Genomic DNA, 21182 nt, shown 5'->3' with positions numbered 1-21182 from the left:
CTCTTGTACTTGTGCTCTTCACTTCCAGCTGGAATTTGTACACAGATTGACATCAAATTCACATTTGACCTAACAAACTGAGTCCTTTGGATCAGGGAACAGAAGACAGATATGCACTTAACAGTTATATCTTTTGATTAGGAGTCTTACAGATTTATGTTTGTCCATATTACTTTGGATAGATTATCTATACTGAAGACAAGAGTAAAACGTAGCCTTCATGCTCTACCAACATTAATGTTATGCAAAGCAACACTGAACTATGGGACCTAAATCTAGTTAATGGGTTGCTTTTTATTATCTGTCGAAGAAGCAGAAGAATGGATATATTTTAATAAAGTTAGGATAAAATAATAAGCACCCTTTCTCTACTCAGTTGAACATAAACAGTAGTGAAGCATGGGTACAAAACCATCTACACTCAGCACATGAAAAGATCTGAACCTACTCATATAACAGCTGGCCAAAGCTGTACAGTGACCTGATTCAAAATGTTTCTAGGCCTCACTGATAAAAGACTGGTATGTTTAAAGAGCCTGGGAGGCTTGCCATTCATTTCAAAGGAGCCAAGATTTCACCCCAAAGGTCTGGCACATCGTGGCCAGTGACCATGAATGAGCTCATTCACAGAACGATCAGCCTGGGTGCGCCTGCTTCTGCTCATGTTCAGCACTTTCACGCTGTGGTTTTATTCACTGCTGCAGTCTCAAATTCAGATGGTGTATAGGTTCAACAGTATAAAAATAATTCCTCCTCTCGTTGACACTGTACTGCTTGAACACAGAGTAACCTACTGTCAGTCAATATGAATACTTTACCAAAGTATTTTTTTTTTAAATACACTTCCCTTTCTTTGCCTTCCCACCACTTAAAAACCCTCTTTTGTCATTCAAGGGCATGGAAACAAAACAATCGGGATTATCTGGCTGCTTTCTGCTATTAACTGTCTTACCTTCAAGGTACCAAGGTCAAGTTGGAAAACAAACAGTAAGGAAACGGGTTTTAGCAATTTCTCTAGGCTCCTGAAAATGAAACAGAAGAGATCATAAATTAACTTGCCACGCTGACCTGAGCAAACATGAGCAGTTCTGATTTTGTATGGATCAGACCACACGGTTGTGGCCACTCACTGCAGTGGAAAAACTAGCTTTCTGAGGGCATATTAGGACAAATTAAACTAAACAGTGCCAAACCTATCTCTTCTAATTGCTTTTCCTTTTTGTGTAAACATGCTGCTTAGCTATCCCGATACCTGTTGGGCTTTGAGCAAATAACCTTTATAAACCCAATGTTGCAGTCCCTCAATGGGGAGATCCTTTTTAGAGAACACTCTTGCTGATATGATTGCCTTTTTCATCTTCATTTAGGATGCCTAATGGGATAACCTATTAAATAAGTTAAACCCTTTTGCTCCTAAAATATACACTAGATCAACACTTACCCATACAACCTTTACTTGTCACTCTGACTTCCGAGGCCTGTTTAGAGGCCACATGGGAGCAGAATCACTTTAAGAACACTAATTCCAGAGCTTCCCAAACCTCTTGTCACTTTTGAGAGAGCTGTTGGAAGTATTTTACTCTCACAATAAGGTGACCTCGAAATGGCATTGGGAAGATAGAAAACAGGCTTTCTACATTAGTAATGCACAGCAAAACAAGGCAACCCTGAAGGAAGGATGGTTCTCTGCAGTACATGGTTGTGCTTCCATGACTGATTTAGCCATACACCTCTCCTCTTCTGGGGATAGCAGCTGTGTTTTAAGAGTCCAGAAGGGAAAAGCAAAGCCAGGAGAGCACTGGACATCCATGGTGACTTATGTCTGATTGAAAGGCTTTCCTGCAAAAGAGCTTACATCCCATGTGGAGCCCAAATCCAACAGCTGAGAGTGACAGCCACTGCAATGGAAGTGAAGTAGAAAGTAGAGGGAGTCTGTAATGAGCAAGGAAGAAAGTTGTGTTCATGAGTATTTAAAATATCACTTTACTTACACTTCCACTTATGTGTTTCTGAGGAAATATCAGCCACACAGAAAACAAAGCAAAACAGTGATGTACAACAGTTTTTTAAGCACTCAGGCACACTTGGTGTGTGCGCCACCCTTTGACCAGTCCTTTCCAAATTCACCACAGCCTGAAAATATAGTAAAATATCTTTTCATGCATTGTGAACACCTTTTCTTTAACCTAACACATTTTAATTAACCTAATATCAGTTTCTTTTAAAAGCATACTAAGTTTTAAACCGTTTCTGGGAGCAGAAAGAACTTCTGTGAACTGCACAATAGCTTCTCACTGACTCCTTCACATACTCCATAATCTACAATTTAGATTTAGAATAGCCTTTTTGAAAAACCTGCCACGATGCCCCTCATTATTTCCTTAGATAAGTATCCAAAGAACGCTGTTATTAAGAATTGACTTTAAGTGTTGTTCCATGTTGAAAAAAATGAATAGAAAGAATTCTCTCACTTATGACATCCAGTTGCTCACAGGACAACAGAAAAGTTCCTGCAGATTGGCATGCTGGATTAGGCTTTACTCATATACAGTGAACTATCTGATTACTGCCAATGAGATTACTTGTGTGAATAAGGCAAGCAGGATTTGACCTTAATATTGCATTTCAGAGCCAGGCAAACAGAACAGAAAATATGAAAAAACAAGCTTTTACAGTAGTAAATATCTTTGATAACTATCAAAGTAATCATTCGCAATTTCTTTTTTAAATATCAAGTTTTTTTAGGAAAAAAATGTAGAAATGTTCTCTAGCAAGTGTTATTTTACTTTCATAAGGACATAAACACAGAATTAAAATAACATGCATGAACTGGCAGTTTCTCATACATACTTCATTTTTAATACTATCTTCAAGCTGTCTGTCCATTAACAAGATATGGTTTAACTAAATATTAAGTTCATACATTAATAAGAAGGCATACAGGATTTTCTTCATTTTCTTATTCTTGTTAAAATGAGAAGAAAGCAACCTTTGGTTATTAGGGATTTTTTTTTTGTGGCTTTCCCCACATTCCCTGAACTAGCATGACACTTCGGGGAGGAAATAGCAATTGATGGCTCTTAATGTGAGCAGAGCATGGCAGACCCACTCTCAAGCTTTTTACAGGCATTTTCACAGTATGACCTGCCATATTTTAGCAGTACCATAACATTTATTGCTTGCTGCACATATTTCTTTTCAGATTCCAGAGTTAGAGGATGGCTTCTTTTGGACTCTTACCTTCCCACCTTTTTCCTCACCGTCGCATATCTACTCTGCATATGGTTGGGCAACAAGTTCATGAAGAACAGGCAGCCTTTCTCTCTTAGGGCTCACCTCATTGTATATAACCTTGGAATTACGCTGCTCTCCTTGTACATGCTCATAGAGGTAAGTGTTCTTCAATGCAGCACAGCTGACAAAGGTGAGAAATGCACATTTTTTAGCAAAAAGTTCTTAGAAGCCTAGTTTCGCTAGGAAATTGGACATCAACAGCAAAGTAAATTTAACATCAAGCAGTCAAGCACTTAGCAATTGAACAGTGGCTCGCAGAGCACCTTCTCAACTTAGCTCTCTGCCAGTTTCAGCTATCCCTCCTGAGCTCCAGTCCATCCCTGAAGACAGCCGGCCACTACCAGGGCGGTGTTTACAAGTTTGAATTGGAAACGGCAGCAGATGCTCAGCTAAAACACACCCACCCCTCAGTGTTCAGCACACGAGTATGCTCAGGGATTGTTTTTCATTTGTATGACTATTGATGGAATTATTGATTTAAATGTAAACAGATCTACATGAGAGTTGGTACTGATTTATGATACTGGCAATTCAATTGTACTTTTCTGTTGTCCTGACTAAAAAGCTTCCATTACGTGGCCAGATATCAGAAACATTATGTCACGCAGATGACAAAAACCTGCCACTTCAGCCAAGAGCAAGTGCTGTGGGAACTCAGAGAATTAATCTGGTCTCACAGATTATTTTCTGACTGTTTATCAGGAAGGAACACACTCACAGAAATCAGGATCCCTTCAGAATCAGAAGGGAGGTTTGAACGCACCTGATAATTTTTATAATAGCAAATGTCTTATGTCTTTGCAGAGGAGCACTGCATAAGTGCTTTCACAGTACTGTAGAAACAGAGCTAGCATAAAAGTCATTTTAAGTCCAATAAAGATGGACTCATTCAATACAACAGACCTTGACTGGTAGCAAGTCACAGAGCTGGCAGGCTGAGGCAGGGATCACAAACACTGTCTTCTCCTTCTCTGTAAAAGGATGCAATTTTCTTGCATTTCAGCTTTATTTCCAACTTTTTACATTGTCTGACTGAATCCAGACGATGGTTCAGTCACAAGGAAACCTTGCACAGAGTAATCCTAATCTCCTTGGTATTATTTAGGAGCTTCCCTTTCTCAGTATTGTGAGGGTTTCAAATTAACATTTATCACTTCGTGCTCTAAGAAACAAACACCAGAAGATAAAAAAACAAAATATTTTCTGACTTGGCTTAAAAAGCAAGCCAGTGCATAAGACCCAGACTGAAGGAGACTGAAGGATCTGCTTTATGCTACAGTGTGGTCTGTGGAGGTGCAAGCTGACATTGCACAGCCTTACCTGCACAGCTGTCTCAGCATTTCTTGCTCTGTGGGCTCTCAGCTACACAGCAGTTTCCATGAGAAAATGAAGGACAGATTGTTCTTTTAGCTGGACAAGAAACTTTGCCTCACTCAGAAACCAGACCCCAAAAGATTTCAAGTTTTAAATTAATTTATGCTTAACCCCAGGTAAGTGGCCAGGTCAAAAGGCCAAACAGCAATTCAGATTTGTGCCTTTGTACAGAGGACTGACCTTGCTACACAGCTTTGTCCCAGTCAAAGTGCTATTTGGCTTCTGCAGTCTCTCTAGGTGTCTGAGAGCACAGGATAAGGCCCAGAGCTAAAGACAAACAAGTCCAATTATTTCTAGAACGCCTGATGATTTCACATCAATTTTTCTACGGAATTTAAATGACTACTTCAACATTTGAATCTCTTCATCTACACAGCTGATCTATCTATCTATACTGATATCTGTCTTAAGTAGCAAGACTCAACAAAAATGATTGATTGAACAGAAAACAAAAATACTGTTCCCTACCCTTTGTAGGCTGATTTGGCCTGCCAAAAGCAAGTAAATAAGACTTCTGGCAAGTAGCAGGTGAACGAAGTGAACTTCTGTTTTGCTACCTTCAAATCCTTGTAGGAACTGCAGAGTCATAAAATGGTTTGGGTTGGAAGGGACCTTTAAGATCATCTAGTTCCAATCCATCTGCTATAAGCAGGGATACTTTCCTCTAGACCAGGTTGCTAAAAGCCCCTTCCAGCCTGGCCTCGAGTGCATCCAGGGAGGTGGGTTGCTTCCTGTAGGAACTGCAGAGTCATAAAATGGTTTGGGTTGGAAGGGACCTTTAAGATCATCTAGTTCCAATCCATCTGCTATAAGCAGGGATACTTTCCTCTAGACCAGGTTGCTAAAAGCCCCTTCCAGCCTGGCCTCGAGTGCATCCAGGGAGGTGGGTTGCTTCATTCCCCCTTCCTGCTGCCTCACTGCCCCTTCTCCCAAGGCTAACTTCACTGCAGATGGTCAGTGATTTACACAAGTACTCAGATAAGTCCCTTCAGACCTGGCCTCTGTAGTTGGAGGCTGCTGACAAATCATAGAATTGTTTGAGTTGGAAGGGACCTGTAAAGTCCATCTGGTTCAACTCCCTTGCAATGAACAGGGATACCTAGAGCTCAGTCAGGTTGTTCAGAGCTCCAACCAGCCTGACCTTGAAAGACTCCAGGGATGGAGCATCCACAACCTCAGAGGACAACCTATTCCAGTGCTTCACTAAATAGGAAGGCAGAAATCTTCTTCAGTAGTGAATAAGGTTACAGTGACTCAACATTTCAAACTACCTAATTTCCAAAGCCTCTCTCTGGCTCCTATTCCTTCTGTCTTATATGGAAGGTAAGCTCTTTAAGACAAGAGTTGCCTATATTTAGAGCCTTCTACACAGTGGTTTATGTAAACACAGCTGATCTCTCCAGTGAGTGTGATTCAGGATTAATTCCTAATTAGAAAGATCTGTAACAATGGCCTTATTTCTCCATCCGCTGATACTCAGACCTCTGTTACAGAGATAAAACCACAAAATAATGAGCTCTGTTATAAAAATGAAGAACAATTTGTTCTACTTGTCTTTTCTTAGTTTTGTTTACAAGGTGCCACACATTTTCTTGTGATAGCTCTAGAATGGAGTGGGTACTACTTAGATATTCAAAAGAAAAAGACCTTGTCCATGTTAGGGGTACATCTCCAAATGCAGACTGTCCAATATTCTGGATAACAATAAGAAATTTAATAAGAAACATAATAAACTAACTGATGGGGATAGCTGTGCTGCAATTCTTAGCTCCTCGGTGTGTCTAACCTAGTTTAGCAGTCCCTTGACTACAGTCAAGTCATGCAACCTCAAGGCAGGAAGACAAAGGTTGTAGAAAGAATTCTTAACAAAATGTTTTCAAATCTTCAAAGGCAGATTTCTTCTGAGACAGAAGCTTTCCTGCATCATACCATGGGTATGAAGCATCTCTGAGCCAATTTTAGCTCCATTAACTTTGAGTCTAACCAATCCCTCAAGTGCTTAGGATGTATCATTAACAAAGTCAGATATCCTTACTACCATGAGTTAGGTGCCTTTGAAGACCTCCCACAAGAACAATTTACTGGGCCTTAATCTAGACACTGAGCTAGGCAAACATTTTTTCTTGAAGCACAGCATTTTCCAGTTCTCTGAAGTTTAGACACAAGTCTTGTGCATAAATTAGGGAGGCTGCAGATGCACTGCTAAGAGGGTAGAAGATAATTCCCTCAATTCCTGCCACTATAAAGGAAAGCTGCACCAGACACTTGGTGTACCATACATACTGCTCTCTACCATTAAGTGTTAAGAGAACTAGGTCAAGCCTGCAGATCCAACAGTTCCCAGAAATATTGTCAAAAATATGCAGGAAACAGCTACTATCATTTTAACAAAAAATCAAAACCTTTAACAATTTAACTGAATCAAGATATGCCTTTCCTCCACACAAATCTATGCCTGATACCGTGAAGAGGAATCCATAACGTCAGCAAAAGCCAGCAGTCAAGTCTTTATGTATTTTAAAAATTAATTCAGTCAAGTCAACTCTCAAACCACACTCCATGGACCATCAGGTTGGAATCCTCACAATTTTGTTACTGAACTATACCTGGACATAACACAGACAAACGCTGATTTCCGAACTGAGAAATTACTCACATGATGCTACTCTTTATCATTAATGGGAAGAGACATAATCTCTATCAGTGTCTAAGCTTGCTTTCCCCAGCAGTATCACTAGTGCCCTATTTAATTTAAATCTCAGCTAGTCACCATGCTCTCACCCAAAGTCCCTTGTTGATTGGGCACTGAGAAAACCAGAGCTCTGGCACCATCTGGGTCAGATTAAAAAGATCTAGAGATGTGTCATTAGCATATGAGTGGCATGATATCTCAAGCTGCCTTTATCCTCAGGTAGTTCCACAGGCTTATTACAAATCCATAGGAGATGAGAACTGTAAGCAAGTAACCTTTCTATGAGAGTAAGCAGGACTTGAACATGAGACCCATCAATTGAGAGCAGAAGTCAGAGCTGCCTGCTGGGTGCCGAAGGAAAAGAGCTAAATTGCGCAAGTGCTGCAAGCTCAGTGAACTAAGCTGTTTAGAGAAACCAGAAGAAAATTCTCATACCTTGCAAGATTAAAAAAAAAGCATCATGATTACACCTATTTTTCTAGGAGCTGAAAGTTCAATGCACAGTAAGCCTGAAGTTTCTGAGTTGCACTCATGACCTGAAAGCAGATCCATAGGTACCAAGATGATGGGAGAATTTCCAAGAGCCTGGGAATTTCATTTTCTGCATACTCTGATAGCAGAGAAAATTCAAAAGCATAATGCTAGCATGATCAGGGCCTAACTGTGTTAAAAAGATAGAGCCGTCAGAGCTTGAATACTAGAACATTTAAGGAAAGTTTCAGTAAGAAAATACATTTTAGATACCAGTTATTTTGAACTTTCCTGGAGTTTTGCTACAGAAGTTCATAGATTACTTCAAAATAATGATTTATTTACTTTTTAAGATAGTAAGAAATTATCCTTTAATCCCTTCACGAGTTGCCTAGAAGTGTGCAAGCATAAATCTAGTAGAGAAACAAGGACAGGTACTTGAAGTGAAATAAGTAATGCTTTTGTTAGGACAGAAAGACCGTCTTGAGTTTGGGGGAGCAAGAAGAAAAGAATAAAATGAGAAATCAGGAGAAATCAGGTGCACTTTCCTATCATTTGGAAAAGAAAGAAGTGTGAAACACTGGACAGCAAAAGGTCACTGAAAAGACCATGCAAAGCAGTGAAGCATAAGGACAAAAGAAATCAAGCTTTTTTGAGCAAGCAAGAATGCAGTTAGGATAGAATTACATTCCCAGGCATTCTTCTAACCTAGTCAGAGAATTTGTTGCAAGAACTGAGGAGCTGACTTCGCTGCTCTCATCTGCAGTTCTGGCTGGACGTGTCATCCTAATAGCTTGGGTTTCACTCTCTGAATTCTCCATGTCTTTCCTAATGACCTTCTTGAGCTCTGCTCTTAGGTGCAATTTTTAGCCAGTCCATTCATAAATCAGCACTCAATCTCTCCTACCTTTTCAAACAGGTTTTGGTAGAACATTACTGGAAATCTAGAGCAAAATTTCATTTGATGAGGTTTATCACGTGTGCAAAGCTTCCAGTACCATACAAGGGAGCATACAAGAGCTACTCAAGATAGGAGATGTAATCAAATTCACAGAAAGTAAGCCCAGAAAGGATTTCTTTTAGTCTATTTCAATCACAGACAATAATCACACAAAAGAACTAGGGCTTGTAACTAAGTTAAAGTCATTTTTTCATTAATCCTTCCAACAGTCTCTGATATACATAAAAGGAATACTGAGTAGAAATGGCTGGGAATTTCACAACAATGTGGCTTTATGTTTAAAAGAGATTTTCTTCATAGGAAAAAAAAATCATATTTGTTGATCTTTTCAAAACTTCATTTGGGAGAAGGTTTTTTGTGACTGACATGAACTTTATGATCTAAAAAAATAAGGAGAAAGCATAGGACCACTGACTTCCTTTCAGGAATAAGTAGTACTTTAGACAGGATAGGAGACCCAGCACAGACTTCAGCTGTACACATTACAGGTTGGGACATCAAACACAGTCATTGTAGTAGAGAATTAGCCAACCTCTTCTCTGAGTCAAACCTGTTTAATTTTTGAGTCTCTAACTAGACTAAAGCCTTACCAAGAAGTAGCCAAAAAGCATGCATTTTGCATTTGTCCTCATTAAAAATACCTCACATCATAAAGAAGAAAAACAAAATATTTTCACTGTGAAAAACATTGTGGATTCAGCATCCATTCTGTGTTTGGCAGGGCACCATTACTAACATCATATCTAGAGAAACTGAGGCACTGACCAAAAGGCAGCACTGGGACCAGGCTTCTGGTATTCCTCAGTCCTAAGCTGAACAATCTAATCCAAGACACTAGTGGGGTATTATAGCCTTGCCAGACTATAGCTTGCTGGACACAAGAGCAGCTATCTACTCTTGGAGACCTGTCTAAAAACAAGCAATGTACATTAATGTTCTTCAACAAATTCTATTCACAGGTGATTTTACAATTGAACATCTTAGCCAGAGAACTTGTCTGAAAGATTGTAGGTGTTGTGTAAGATTGAGTTAGAGTTAACAGTAAACGTTATGTTCCACTACCTTCTTATTGTGTGAAAGTACATTTGCCTAAGTGCCATTGCATCACGCATTCACCCCCCACCACTTGGGGATGGGGAAACAAATCAGATTTGACAAAGTGAACCCTTATTCTTTTCATATTTGAGGTCATTTATTGGTTTAGCTACTAGAATCCATTAAGAAAAGTAGAGCAACAGCAAAATATGAAACCTCTGCTACTAAACAAGGTGTTGCTGCTTGGTAGAAATTTTTCAAAGGGCAACTATTTTTATCTTTAACTGATTGTTCCCTTTTTCCATATAACATCAAAAACAATGCACACGTTATTATTTTTAAGATAAGTTACTAAGAATGTAAAATACTGAGATGAACATTTTCTAGAGAGAAGTTGTATTTATAAAGGAGAGGGCATTCTCATCTCTTTAGTATATCTTGCATTTGCACAATCTTTACATGATAAACGATACCACAGAATAATGTCAGAATAATCATGAGTGCTCACCACGAGAAAAGGATCATAACTAAAAGTAACATGTTTAATATCAGATAAACAGATCGAGTAACTGGATGTCCTCTGCAAGGCTCCCAGCTTCTCTTCTAGATACATACCTGGTTCATTTGATACCTTCCATTAGGAAAGAAAGCAGCTCACCACATCGTAGAGAGCCAATTTGAAATTGCTCATATCTGTCAGTCTCTCCACTCAGCACCATACCTGCTCTCTCCTTCTTCCTGCATTCAACAACATACAAGAGGGACATATGCACATGACATAAGGAAATATTTTTCCTTTCGTGCTGCTTTGTATTTACCTTTTGTTTGCTTGGTTGGCAGCAGGGATTTTGCTCAAGGACAGGAGGGGTCTCTTACTAGTAGGTCTGTCAAGCTCTGTTCATGTTGCTTCAGGACACAGGTAAAATATTCAGGCATGAGCTTTGGAGTAAGGATCGCTGCACTAAATAACAAGAGATATTCATGGATGCCTTGAAGGCTGTAAAGCCAGAGAAATGTAAAGGATACACTATTCCAGTGTATATTTCCAAAAGAATTTGAAGCTCTTACAACTGTAGAACAGAAGATACTAGCAAATTGTCTGGTCTGTGAGCATCAGTTTACAGAACTAACGGGAACCTACAACACTCTCATGATGCTGTTGTGATTCAGACAACTTCAAAACAGCTGCAGGGATAAGAGAGGACTGCCATGTCTGCTTCCAAACATCACTTCTGTGTTTTCTGTTCCAGCTCATCCTTGCCACGTGGGAAGGAGGCTACAACTTGCAGTGCCAGAACCTCAACAGTGCAGGGGAGGCTGACATCCGGGTGAGGATGGCCACAGCTCCTACAGCAGTCCTGCTGCAGACATTTACTTCCTGATTCAGGAAAACAAAACAAAAAACAACAAACAAACAAACAAAAAAACAACAGTTACCTGCAGTGTTGAGCTGTAGATGGAAACACATTCAAGCTTGACTCTAAACTCTAGAAAACTTCACATCCCTTTTTGCTGCCTTGGCTTTTCTCTAGTTTCAACCCTTACTTCTGCATCACAGCAAATCCATGTGTTCACCCCTGTTGCTCAGGCCCACTTTCCAGGTGTAGGGTGAATACTCTGAAAGAATAGTATCCACACAAAATAATAAAGGTGGATGGTATATTTTTGCATAGCTTATCCATATAGTATAAAGTTAACTGGTAAATTAGGAAAGGCTCATCTGTCACTGACAGTTGAGGCTCACCTGGAACTCCAGCAAGAGATCCTACCTCAGTGGTGGTCAGCCCTTAAATGGGGTGGGGGAGAGGTGGAGCCAGACTCCAACCCTCCGGTCACACAGGTGAATTGCCTTCACCTGTGCTCCTGCAGCTGACTCAGTGCTCACCTCAGGTGATCAATCAGTGGTTCAGGCCGTGATTCAACAGTTCCCATACACCAGGTAACACTAGAGTTCAAGAGAGAGACTAGATAACCCATAATTTTCCTCAACCTTCAAAATTTGCCTGTGTTCTGGTGAGGAAGGAGTTAAAAACCTTTCCCCATTTTCAAGAAAATACAAGCAGTAACATCCTTAAAACAAAATACATCTTCAGTTAAAACAAACAAACAAAAAATAGAAGGCCCATCCTCCAAGTACATATATTTTAAAATTATATTTAATTAAAAATTTATATGTAGATAATCACATTTGAGAATGATCAGTTTTCTATAAACTGCCTCATTCTTGAAAGAGAAATAAAACTGAAGCCAGAGGTTGTGCTCCTCTGTCAGGGGGACTTTGAAGCCTTTGGAGGAGATGTGCACCAAAGGGCTGATGAAGTACAGTGTTATTTAAGCCCTTTTATGGATAGATATTGATCTCCTGCTGCTTTGTTCTTCCTTTTACAGGTAGCCAAGGTGCTATGGTGGTATTATTTTTCTAAAGTAATTGAATTCGCAGACACTATCTTCTTTGTACTGAGGAAGAAAAGCAGCCAGATCACCTTCCTACACGTGTATCACCATGCCACAATGTTTAACATTTGGTGGTGTGTTCTCAACTGGATACCCTGTGGACAAAGTAAGTCTCTGTTCATTCCATCACCTAGGGAATGCATCACCTGCAGCTGGAGGGGAATCACATCACTGTGCAAAGCCAGTGCTTCACTGTGTTACTGCACAGCACCATTAGGGTTCACAGCTTGTTGTTCAGAATTACTGAACGCATGCAGATCACAGTGAAGTTAATGAAGTTAAAAGCAAGATTAAAAGTTCAGGGCAAAAAGGTGGAATGTTATGCCCTAGATTCTCCACTGAGCAATGCTCAGATAAACTCACACCAGTCAAGATTCATTCAGAGACATGGTAAAGCATTCACTGCTGCATCAGAATGGCAAACTGAGATGCACCCACAACAGAGTGAAGACTACTCAGCAATGCCTCCTGTGCACAGTAATGATATATTCTTACTTTTTAGCAGTCTGTAATATAGAAATGCTTTCTGTGTTGCATTTTTATAGGTTTCTTTGGACCCACTTTGAATAGCTTTATCCATGTGCTCATGTACTCCTATTACGGACTGTCGGTCATCCCTTCAATGCGAAAGTATCTGTGGTGGAAGAAATACCTCACTCAGGCACAGCTGGTATGCGTCCATGTTACTCTCACTTTTAACTGACAGAAATCCTTCAGAAATCCCAGAGGGGGCAAAAAGGAATGAGAGGAAAATACTAGCACTTGTAGCATTAGATCTTAACAAAGCTAACATGCAGATTAATTCATTAGTACAGCCCAGTAAAATTCAGTAACTGGAATGATGCACTAAAATTGTTGAGGTTTTTCTTGTTCTTGGTGTCTCATTCAAGTGAGAAAAACCAGATTCCTTCTAACAAGATATGCAACTGTGGCACAACTACAAAACATAGGATGATGTAAACAGCTCTTGGACAAGACAGAAACAGTGGTTCACAGTCCTAAACTTTGACAGCCCTCCTTCTTCCTTATTTTTGCTTTGTTTTTCCCCCATCTCTGTCTAACACCAGTGTGCTTAACCTTCTCCTTGCACCTGGGATTTCCTTTTTTCCCGTTCAGACTTGTAAAGCTATTGCCTCAAGTCTCCAGTGTTTTCTCAGGTTTCTCCCCAGAGACAGCATTGTATCTGCATAACACAGACTGGAAGACATAACAATCCCTATTAAAAGGGCTTTCATTATGGCAATCATTTGGCCTAAAAACTCTTGGAAACACCCAGCTCCTTTTTTATTTAAGTCATAAGAGCATTATTTTAACCTAACCCTCACAATACATTCATGTGTTCAGTAAGGAATTGCTTTCAAAGACACCACAAATTTCAAGGAGCAGAACTAGGCAATGTTATGTATGACTGAGCTGGTGCCAATCCTTCCTTAGTAAATATTCAGGCATGACCTTCTTATCCAGATCCAGTTTCTGCTCACCATCGTGCACACGCTCAGCGCAGCTGTGAAGCCATGTGGGTTTCCCTTCGGCTGCCTCATGTTCCAGTCATCCTACATGGCCACACTGGTCATCCTCTTCATTAACTTTTACATTAAGGTAAGCAGTCTCTCATTTTGAAAAGGGCAAGGAGAGGGGAAAACAATTTTTATTTAGTGGTGTTGCTGCAAACCATATGCCAAACAGGTAGAACAAGTATCAGTACCTAAAACGTTTGCATTCGCATCTATATGTGAATACATATATTTTTAGCAAGGACTTCTCCAACCTGCCTGCACGCATACAGCATCCAGTGAGAAAGGCTTAAAATCTCTCTCGACACCAAGAAGTATTACAGTTAATATTAGTCAAGTTGTATCATCCACAGCAGCAAAACTAATGTCGTTCCCTTAAAGTATGCACATATATATTTAGTTCATCAATGAACACTGACATCTCAATATTATAGTTAACCAGAAGTAGTATTTGGGGTTTTTAAACAAATGCAAGTAGTAACTTTTAATTTTGTTTTTGTAGACATACAAGAAAGCACCTTCAAGAACAGCTGCAACAGCTGCAAAGGAAACTCCTGTCACAACAGAAGTAAAGAATGGATTCCATAAGAACTATTCTGCTACTTCAAACGGATTCCTGAACAATAAGAAAGCACAATAAGAAAGCACAATAAGAATAGAATTTTCTGTGATTTTTTTCTAAGAAAATAAGAAACCAGAAAACAAAACAATAGACTGAATTACAGGCTTTAGCTTAAGATCTATTTGATTACACCTCTCGGTTATTTGTACCAGACATCATTAATGTATTGCTATTTAATTTTTTAAACCAAAATGAGTAAGCTTATTTGTCCAGTCAAAGAACATCATCAGAACAAAAAGGCCAATATCTTCCTCATATGAAAAAAATATTTCTGATTTGTACTGCTAGCATAAAAACACCTAATGAACCACTGTCTGGAAACATTCAGAGTCTTCAAAAGGTTAGGGCTCTGCTGGACTGGCACCTTGAGCACTTTCTCCTGCAAAGACAGGCTGAGGAAGTTGGACTTTAACTCAGAGAAGAGGAGGTGCCAAGGAGACATTATTGGGGCCTTCCAGTACTTGAAGGGAGCTTATAAAGATGAGGGCAACTGACTTCTTACATGGCCTGATACTGATAGGACAAGAGGGAATACCTTTAAACTAAAAGGGGAGATTAAGCTTAGATATTAGGAAGAAACTCTTCACTAAGAAGGAGGTAAAGTGTTGGCACAGGCTGCCCAGAGAGGCTGTGGCTGCCCCACCACTGGAGGTGTTCAAGGCAAGGCTAGATGGGGCCCTGGGCAGCCTGAGCTGGTGAGTGGCAGTCCTGCCCGTGGCAGAGGGATGGAACTAGATGATGTGTAAGGTCTCTTCCAACCCAAGCCATTCTATGATAAATCGATTTTGGAATAAACCAGGGCTTAGCAACAGAAGTTATTTGAGTTTAAAGGTGCACAAAGTTAACTATACACGAGTACTTAATCTGAAGCAAAAAAGCTCACTAAGTAGTCACAGAAGATGCAGAAAGTCTTAAAAGTAAATATTGCAACGAGCCAAGTACATCAGAAAGGAATTCCTGCACTTTCTACACCAGGGGAAGTAAAGATTTCAAGCCTGCAGTAGAAATGCTGTGTCTTACACAAAAGCCAATCACCATCTCTGCTGCTTCAGTTGACTATGTTCACTTTCCACTTAAATGACTACTAGTTATAAGCAGCTTAGGTTAACTTTGGGGCTTTTTCTGTGCCCCTTTTCTAATCTATCCCCCTTCAAAGTATCTGACAAAGCGGACATAGCCTGTTTTCCTTTACCACAGTGGAATAGTTGTGGGCTCTTTCAGCCTAGCATATTTAAATTTTCTCCACAGAACATCTACGTGGTCACAACTGCCCTCCCATTATCTTGTGGGATCCCAGCAAGGAAGGAAAAGAACCATGTATGCAAAGCCATAGAATATAACAGAATAGAGAATATCCTGAGTTGGAAAGGAAAGGACCCTAAGCAATCCAAAGTCTTATGAGTAGCAGTTGAAGGAAATGCACTTGTACAGTGTGGGGAAAAAGGAGGCTCAGTTGAGATCTTATCTCTCTCTACAATGACCTGAAAGGAGGTTGTAATGAGGTGGAGGTCAGCGTCTTCTTCCAGGTAACCATTGATATGATGAGAGGTGATAGCCTCAGGTTACACCAGGGAGGTGCAGGATAGGTATTAGAAAGAGTTTCTTCTCAGAATGAGTGGTATCTAGCACAGGCTGCTCAGGGAGGTGGTAGAGTCACCATCCCTGGAAGTGTACAAGAAACATGTAGAAGTGTCACTAAAATACATGGTTAAGGGGCATGGTGGGAATGGGTTGGCAGCTGGACTCAAGGATCTTAAAGGTCTTTCCCAACCTCAGTGATTTTATAACGACTGTCAAGTTCAACTCCTGACTCCACATGGAGCCACCCAAAAAAAAAATCAGACTGTGTCTGAGCCAGAATGAAGAACCAAGGAGCAGCAAAGACCCATGTGGAAAATAAGTTGTCCCACTAAGACCTGCTCCTCAGATATTTCTCTACCTCCCAAGCCAGTCTTTCCCTTGAGCTGATCTTTCACTGTGGGGCTGTCTTGGAGACAGTAGGCACAGGAGTAAGTCTTGTCCCAGGACAAGTGGCTGCCCACCCAGCCTAGCTGGGCGCAGCCCACATGGCTGCAGCCACAAAAAGAGCTTGTGGAGGGCAAGGAAAGGGCATGAGGAAGTCGTACAGTCTAGAGAAACAAGTGTTTGACCAGCAAAAGCTTCCAACTTCTGCAGATATCAGTTTGATATAGGAAACACCACTAGAAAGGGTTAAGGCAAACAGAATAGCAGGAACCAGCAAGGTAGAACACAAGGCAAATAGTTGAACCATTTGTCAAGGAAAGGCAACAAAATTGCTGTGTGTTCTAGCACGGATTTTAGGCTGAATGGAGTCCCTTAACTTTTTGAAGGCAAAGTATTTAACTACCAGTGTGGACAACATAAGCACGTTAAGTGTTAAAGTACATTATGGCAACAGCCCCACAGTTTATGGTCTTTTGTTTTGTTTAAACCTCATTAAAAAAAAAGAAAAAGAAAACAAAATAAATGCCTTACTTGAAGCTTAAAGGGCTGAGAAAAAAACCCAACAACTACCACCTTGCAGATCCACAGCAGCTAGGAAGTCTGAAATCAGGTATGTTTTAAATCCTTCAGATCTGTCTTAACATCTTCAAAATGCTGCAACTGTAAGGAAAAAAGAAGCAGTGACTTTTTGAAACCAATTTTCCTGTAAAATGTAACACTGTAAATAAATAAGTTTTACTACCAGAGCGTCTCCCTTCCATTTAAGGCACAAAATTGCTGGGAGCTGGTTATTTGAGAATACTTTTTTTCCAGAAGCTTTTAGGCCATTCAGTTCAGAGTGAGTGACACCCTCTGTAACCATGCTCCAGTTCTACTTGCACTGCTGTAAAGCTCCCCTGTGGTTTTTGTACAGCTACTGGCTGTGCTCTGCCCTCATTGATGGGACAGGTGGTATTTCTGCATATTACATGTATACACATAAATTAGGTTGATAGGTAGAGGTTTCCTACAGTGTGCAAGAGATTTTCACACTTCATATTTGATAAATTTATTTTTTGTCAGACTGAACATCCTTGCCCCTCACAACAGTCCTACCTCTTAGCGGTGGCTCAAGATCCAATGTAGACCCCCACCTTCACTCCTCCGGGTTTTGGTTCAGATGCATGACTTGATGAAGGAGTAGAAGGCATTTTGTGCAAGTTTGCAGACAATACGAGACCAAGAGGAGCTGTTGATTCCATCGAGAGCAGAGAGGTCTTGCAGGCATACCTAGAAAAACCTGAGGACTGGGCAATCACCAGCAGCATGAAATCTCTACATTTTGCTTTGTATGATGACATGAAGGCATAATGAAGAGTATTTGGCAAATCGTGGTTGACACACTCCAGAAAGTACACTTAAAAATACCCAAGCATACAAACATGGATGGGAAGGAGCCTGGTTTAGCCATTCTGTGGAGTCCTGATAGTCAGTTCAGGCTTCCTAACTGGTAATACACTTTCTTATACCTAATATTTTTGTTACATAAAGGCTTTAAAATTGCTCACCTAAGAGTTCTACCTGGAGAAATTAAAAAAAATAGTAAGAAAGTAGCAATCAACACAGCCTAGGAAGAGGCACGTGAATTTCCAGTGGCTCCTCCACAAACTCGGCAACTATGAGATGTTTTTAATTGACACATTTCCTGGGGAAAAAGCAAAACAGCATCACATGGGCCTCAGGGGTTCTTTGAAACTAACAAAAAGTGGGAGTCTGGCCCAGATGAGCCATTGGATTTCAGATGGGACTGTAAAAGAAGACACTGCCATTATCTTTATCTTACCTCCTCAAAAAAAAAAAAAAAACAATTTAGAGTTTTACCATGACAAAACAATAAAAATACATATATTACAAGAAAATGTTTAGCTTGCAACCAAATAATCACAAAAATGCTCCCTAAGTTTACAGGAGCATTTTGAAATGTTGCCTTAATGTGCTGGATGTGACCATGCAGAGGTAGGGTCTGTCATCATGGGTGGAAAAAGCTGGTGTCAGGCTCAGAAAGAGCCAGGTGTTGTACGAGTTGATGGTTGCAAAGAAGAACTGATCTGAAAGCTGCTCCTACCCACACACAAGCTCATCAGGGCTTCAGGCACCTACACGCTCATGGGTTACTTCAAGCAGCATTCATGGAAAGTAGCAATATCTGTGTTTGACATCTTTGCAGTCCTTCAGCAGGAGTTTTTTTCCTCTCTTACACAAATCCCCTTGTATTATGTTTAGAAGCAATTCCCACATGCTGTTGGCTGGAGACAAAGCTTGCCAGGTGTACCATCACCCAGCAGCACTCTTGGTCCACTCCACAGGAACAGAAGAGGAGAAAGCACTTCATCCAATCAAACAGACAAAGCCCTAGCCACAGGTCTTGCATTCACTAAGAAAAATTGTTTTTACAGAAAGAAAAAAAAGGGCATTTGACAAAGCTCATCTAGCAATATCCTGAACACCAGTCACCTTACTAACATGCTTCTAGGGCACTGCTCTTCTACTAGATGGGTGCAACAATGGCCTTCTGCTGCCAACAACAGCCTCTGCCTGCAGAGTGCTTTCACACTGAAAGTACAGGGGATGATGGACAAACCTCAGCCCTGCAGTTTATGGCTCACCACAAGGCACACATATGTGCAGGAAGAACGAGGAGCATAATGGAACAGAGAAAGCTATTTTCACTTGCTTGTTTAACAGCCCCCTAAGAAATAAAGAGGTAGAAAATGAGCTTGAGGAAGGTCCCCCCACGAGCCCCAGAAGGACAGGAGAGAAATCAGGAAGCTGCTGTGCACACAGGCCCAGCATTGCAGGGCTTCCCTTAACCAACTAGCTGTTGGGAATATAGTCTTGACTTTTGCTTGCAATACACAAATGTCATCCCACATGACAAGGAAGGGTCCTGTTGCTTCATTGGGTTTCAATACACAAACACATACATAGCCAAGGGGCAGGGCAGGCTGACCAAAGGCAGGGCAAGCACAGGTACACAGCTCCCGGTCACCCTGCCTGCATCCAGCCACAGAAGATACTCTTTCACAGGGCCACACAGCTTCCTGCCACCTTGCCACTGGGCAGTACAAGCTCTCTAGGCCTTGGTCAGTCCACTGCACTAGTGTAAAACATGCAGGTAAACAAGTACTTGGCCCAGCATCATTCCCTGAAAAGAGATATGGCAGGACCTATAACAGGGTTTATTATTAAGCTGGTTAAGAACTTAAAAAGCATAAAGCAGTTGTCCTTATCACACACTTCTTTTCTTCCACTTCTTTTTCTGGGTACCAATGCCTTCACACATCTTCAGCTCCCACTGAAGACGTGGGTGAAGCCCATCTTTGTTGTCATAGCTCAGAACAGGATGAAAAATTGTCCTTTATCAACTTCTAAAAAAAGAAATGCAACTGGCTCAGTAATATTTACAAGAGATCACTGAGCTGATGAGAAGCATCAGTAAGCAAGTAGATTGGCTCAGAGAAAAAAAAAATCAAAACAACAACAACAAAAAAAACAGGGTCAGCAAACAGCTCTCTGGTGGGAAACCTCAGGGCAACAAGCACAAGGCCATTTTGCAACACATCACCTGCAGAAGCCAAGTGGACTTCAGACTCTCAGGGGATTTCAGCTGCCAAACTGACCCAACAACATGGGAAGGTGGCTCATCCTCCCAGCTTGGAGGGTTCACAGTTTGCAGGCTGAATTCACTAAGCTAATCAATAGGTAACACATTTTATATGAGATGATAGAAAAAGAAGTGCAGGGGAAAGAGTCCTCTAAGCCATATAACAGCTCTTCCCAGCTCTCCCAACCCACTCTATCATGGAAAACAGCCTTTTGGAGTTCAGATTTTTCCAATAAAGCAGTTAGAATCAATAAAAGTTGCCATTTTTGCATACACTTCATTGCAAAGACTCTTCAGTGAAAGAGGCTAATTTCTCCTTTATCCAAGCCACCTGAACTGCTCAGCACACCTTCCAAACTTTGACTACACAGAGATTCAACAAGAAATATACTATGCATAAATTTTATTCCTCTAAATGTCTTACCTCTGATAATTACATGAAAAGCACACCTATTTTTTTATAGTTGTAAGATGCAAAAAGAATTCTATCACCATCCACTAACGGTGGGTAGACGTAGCAAAACAGAACTTGTGACATCTACTCCCTTGTGTTCACCAAGCTTAAATGCTTGGCTGCTCTAACTTGTAGGGCAGTAAAACCACCAAAAATCATCTCAGAGATCAATGGCCAACCTTTCTTGCCATAGTTTGAGGGGAAAAAAAAAGAAAAGAATCCCTAATTCAGGAGAGCCCCCATGTCTCACCATGATTCCTGTGTCAATCCTTCCCTTTGGGCACTGAGTATGCTGCAAAAGCAGGTGAGCAAGCCTAAACCAGCCAAGGCAACATCTGTCCCAAGGGAGGTGACGTGTGCAGGGTCATGGATCACAAGCAGAGTTTCAGTGACTGCTGCAAAGACCCTGCAGACGAACAGAAGGCTGCAGCACAGTCAGGTAACCAGGGACAGCCCCCCAGTGAAACGAGGCAAGCTACCAGTCACAGAGTAGCATCTCCAATCCTTTTACAGGTTACAAATAACAGAAGCCAGATGAGTGGTTCTGGATTTGTGGGAAGGGCAGGAGTGAACTAGTCTTTGTTTTAAAATCAACTTGGAAAGGAAGAAGCTGCCACCCCTCGACATAGATGGAAGTGCAACTTGGTCTCACAGCAGCCCAGGAATACCTCAGCAAAAGCAACAAACACCACTTCCAGGAAAT

At 40.8% G+C, this 21182-nt stretch overlaps 1 protein-coding gene across 1 annotated transcript in view; it reads left to right on the top strand.

Moving 5' to 3' along the window:
• ELOVL2 (ELOVL fatty acid elongase 2) overlaps positions 1 to 14435 on the top strand; it is a 35405-nt gene extending 20970 nt beyond the window's left edge. The window contains exons 3-8 of the mRNA XM_065752333.1: positions 3203 to 3390; positions 11078 to 11155; positions 12216 to 12387; positions 12827 to 12951; positions 13746 to 13880; positions 14298 to 14435. Coding sequence (XP_065608405.1) covers positions 3203 to 3390; positions 11078 to 11155; positions 12216 to 12387; positions 12827 to 12951; positions 13746 to 13880; positions 14298 to 14435 — 836 coding nt within the window. The remainder of the gene's footprint in view (positions 1 to 3202; positions 3391 to 11077; positions 11156 to 12215; positions 12388 to 12826; positions 12952 to 13745; positions 13881 to 14297) is intronic.
• Positions 14436 to 21182: the final 6747 nt, after the last annotated feature.

Source organism: Cyrtonyx montezumae, unplaced genomic scaffold (genome assembly GCF_038088225.1).
Source record: "Cyrtonyx montezumae isolate F1298 unplaced genomic scaffold, pur_monq_1.0 scaffold_8, whole genome shotgun sequence".
Lineage (NCBI taxonomy): Eukaryota > Metazoa > Chordata > Aves > Galliformes > Odontophoridae > Cyrtonyx > Cyrtonyx montezumae.
Note: the sequence above shows the minus strand (reverse complement) of the source record. Positions and strands in the feature narration are given on the sequence as shown.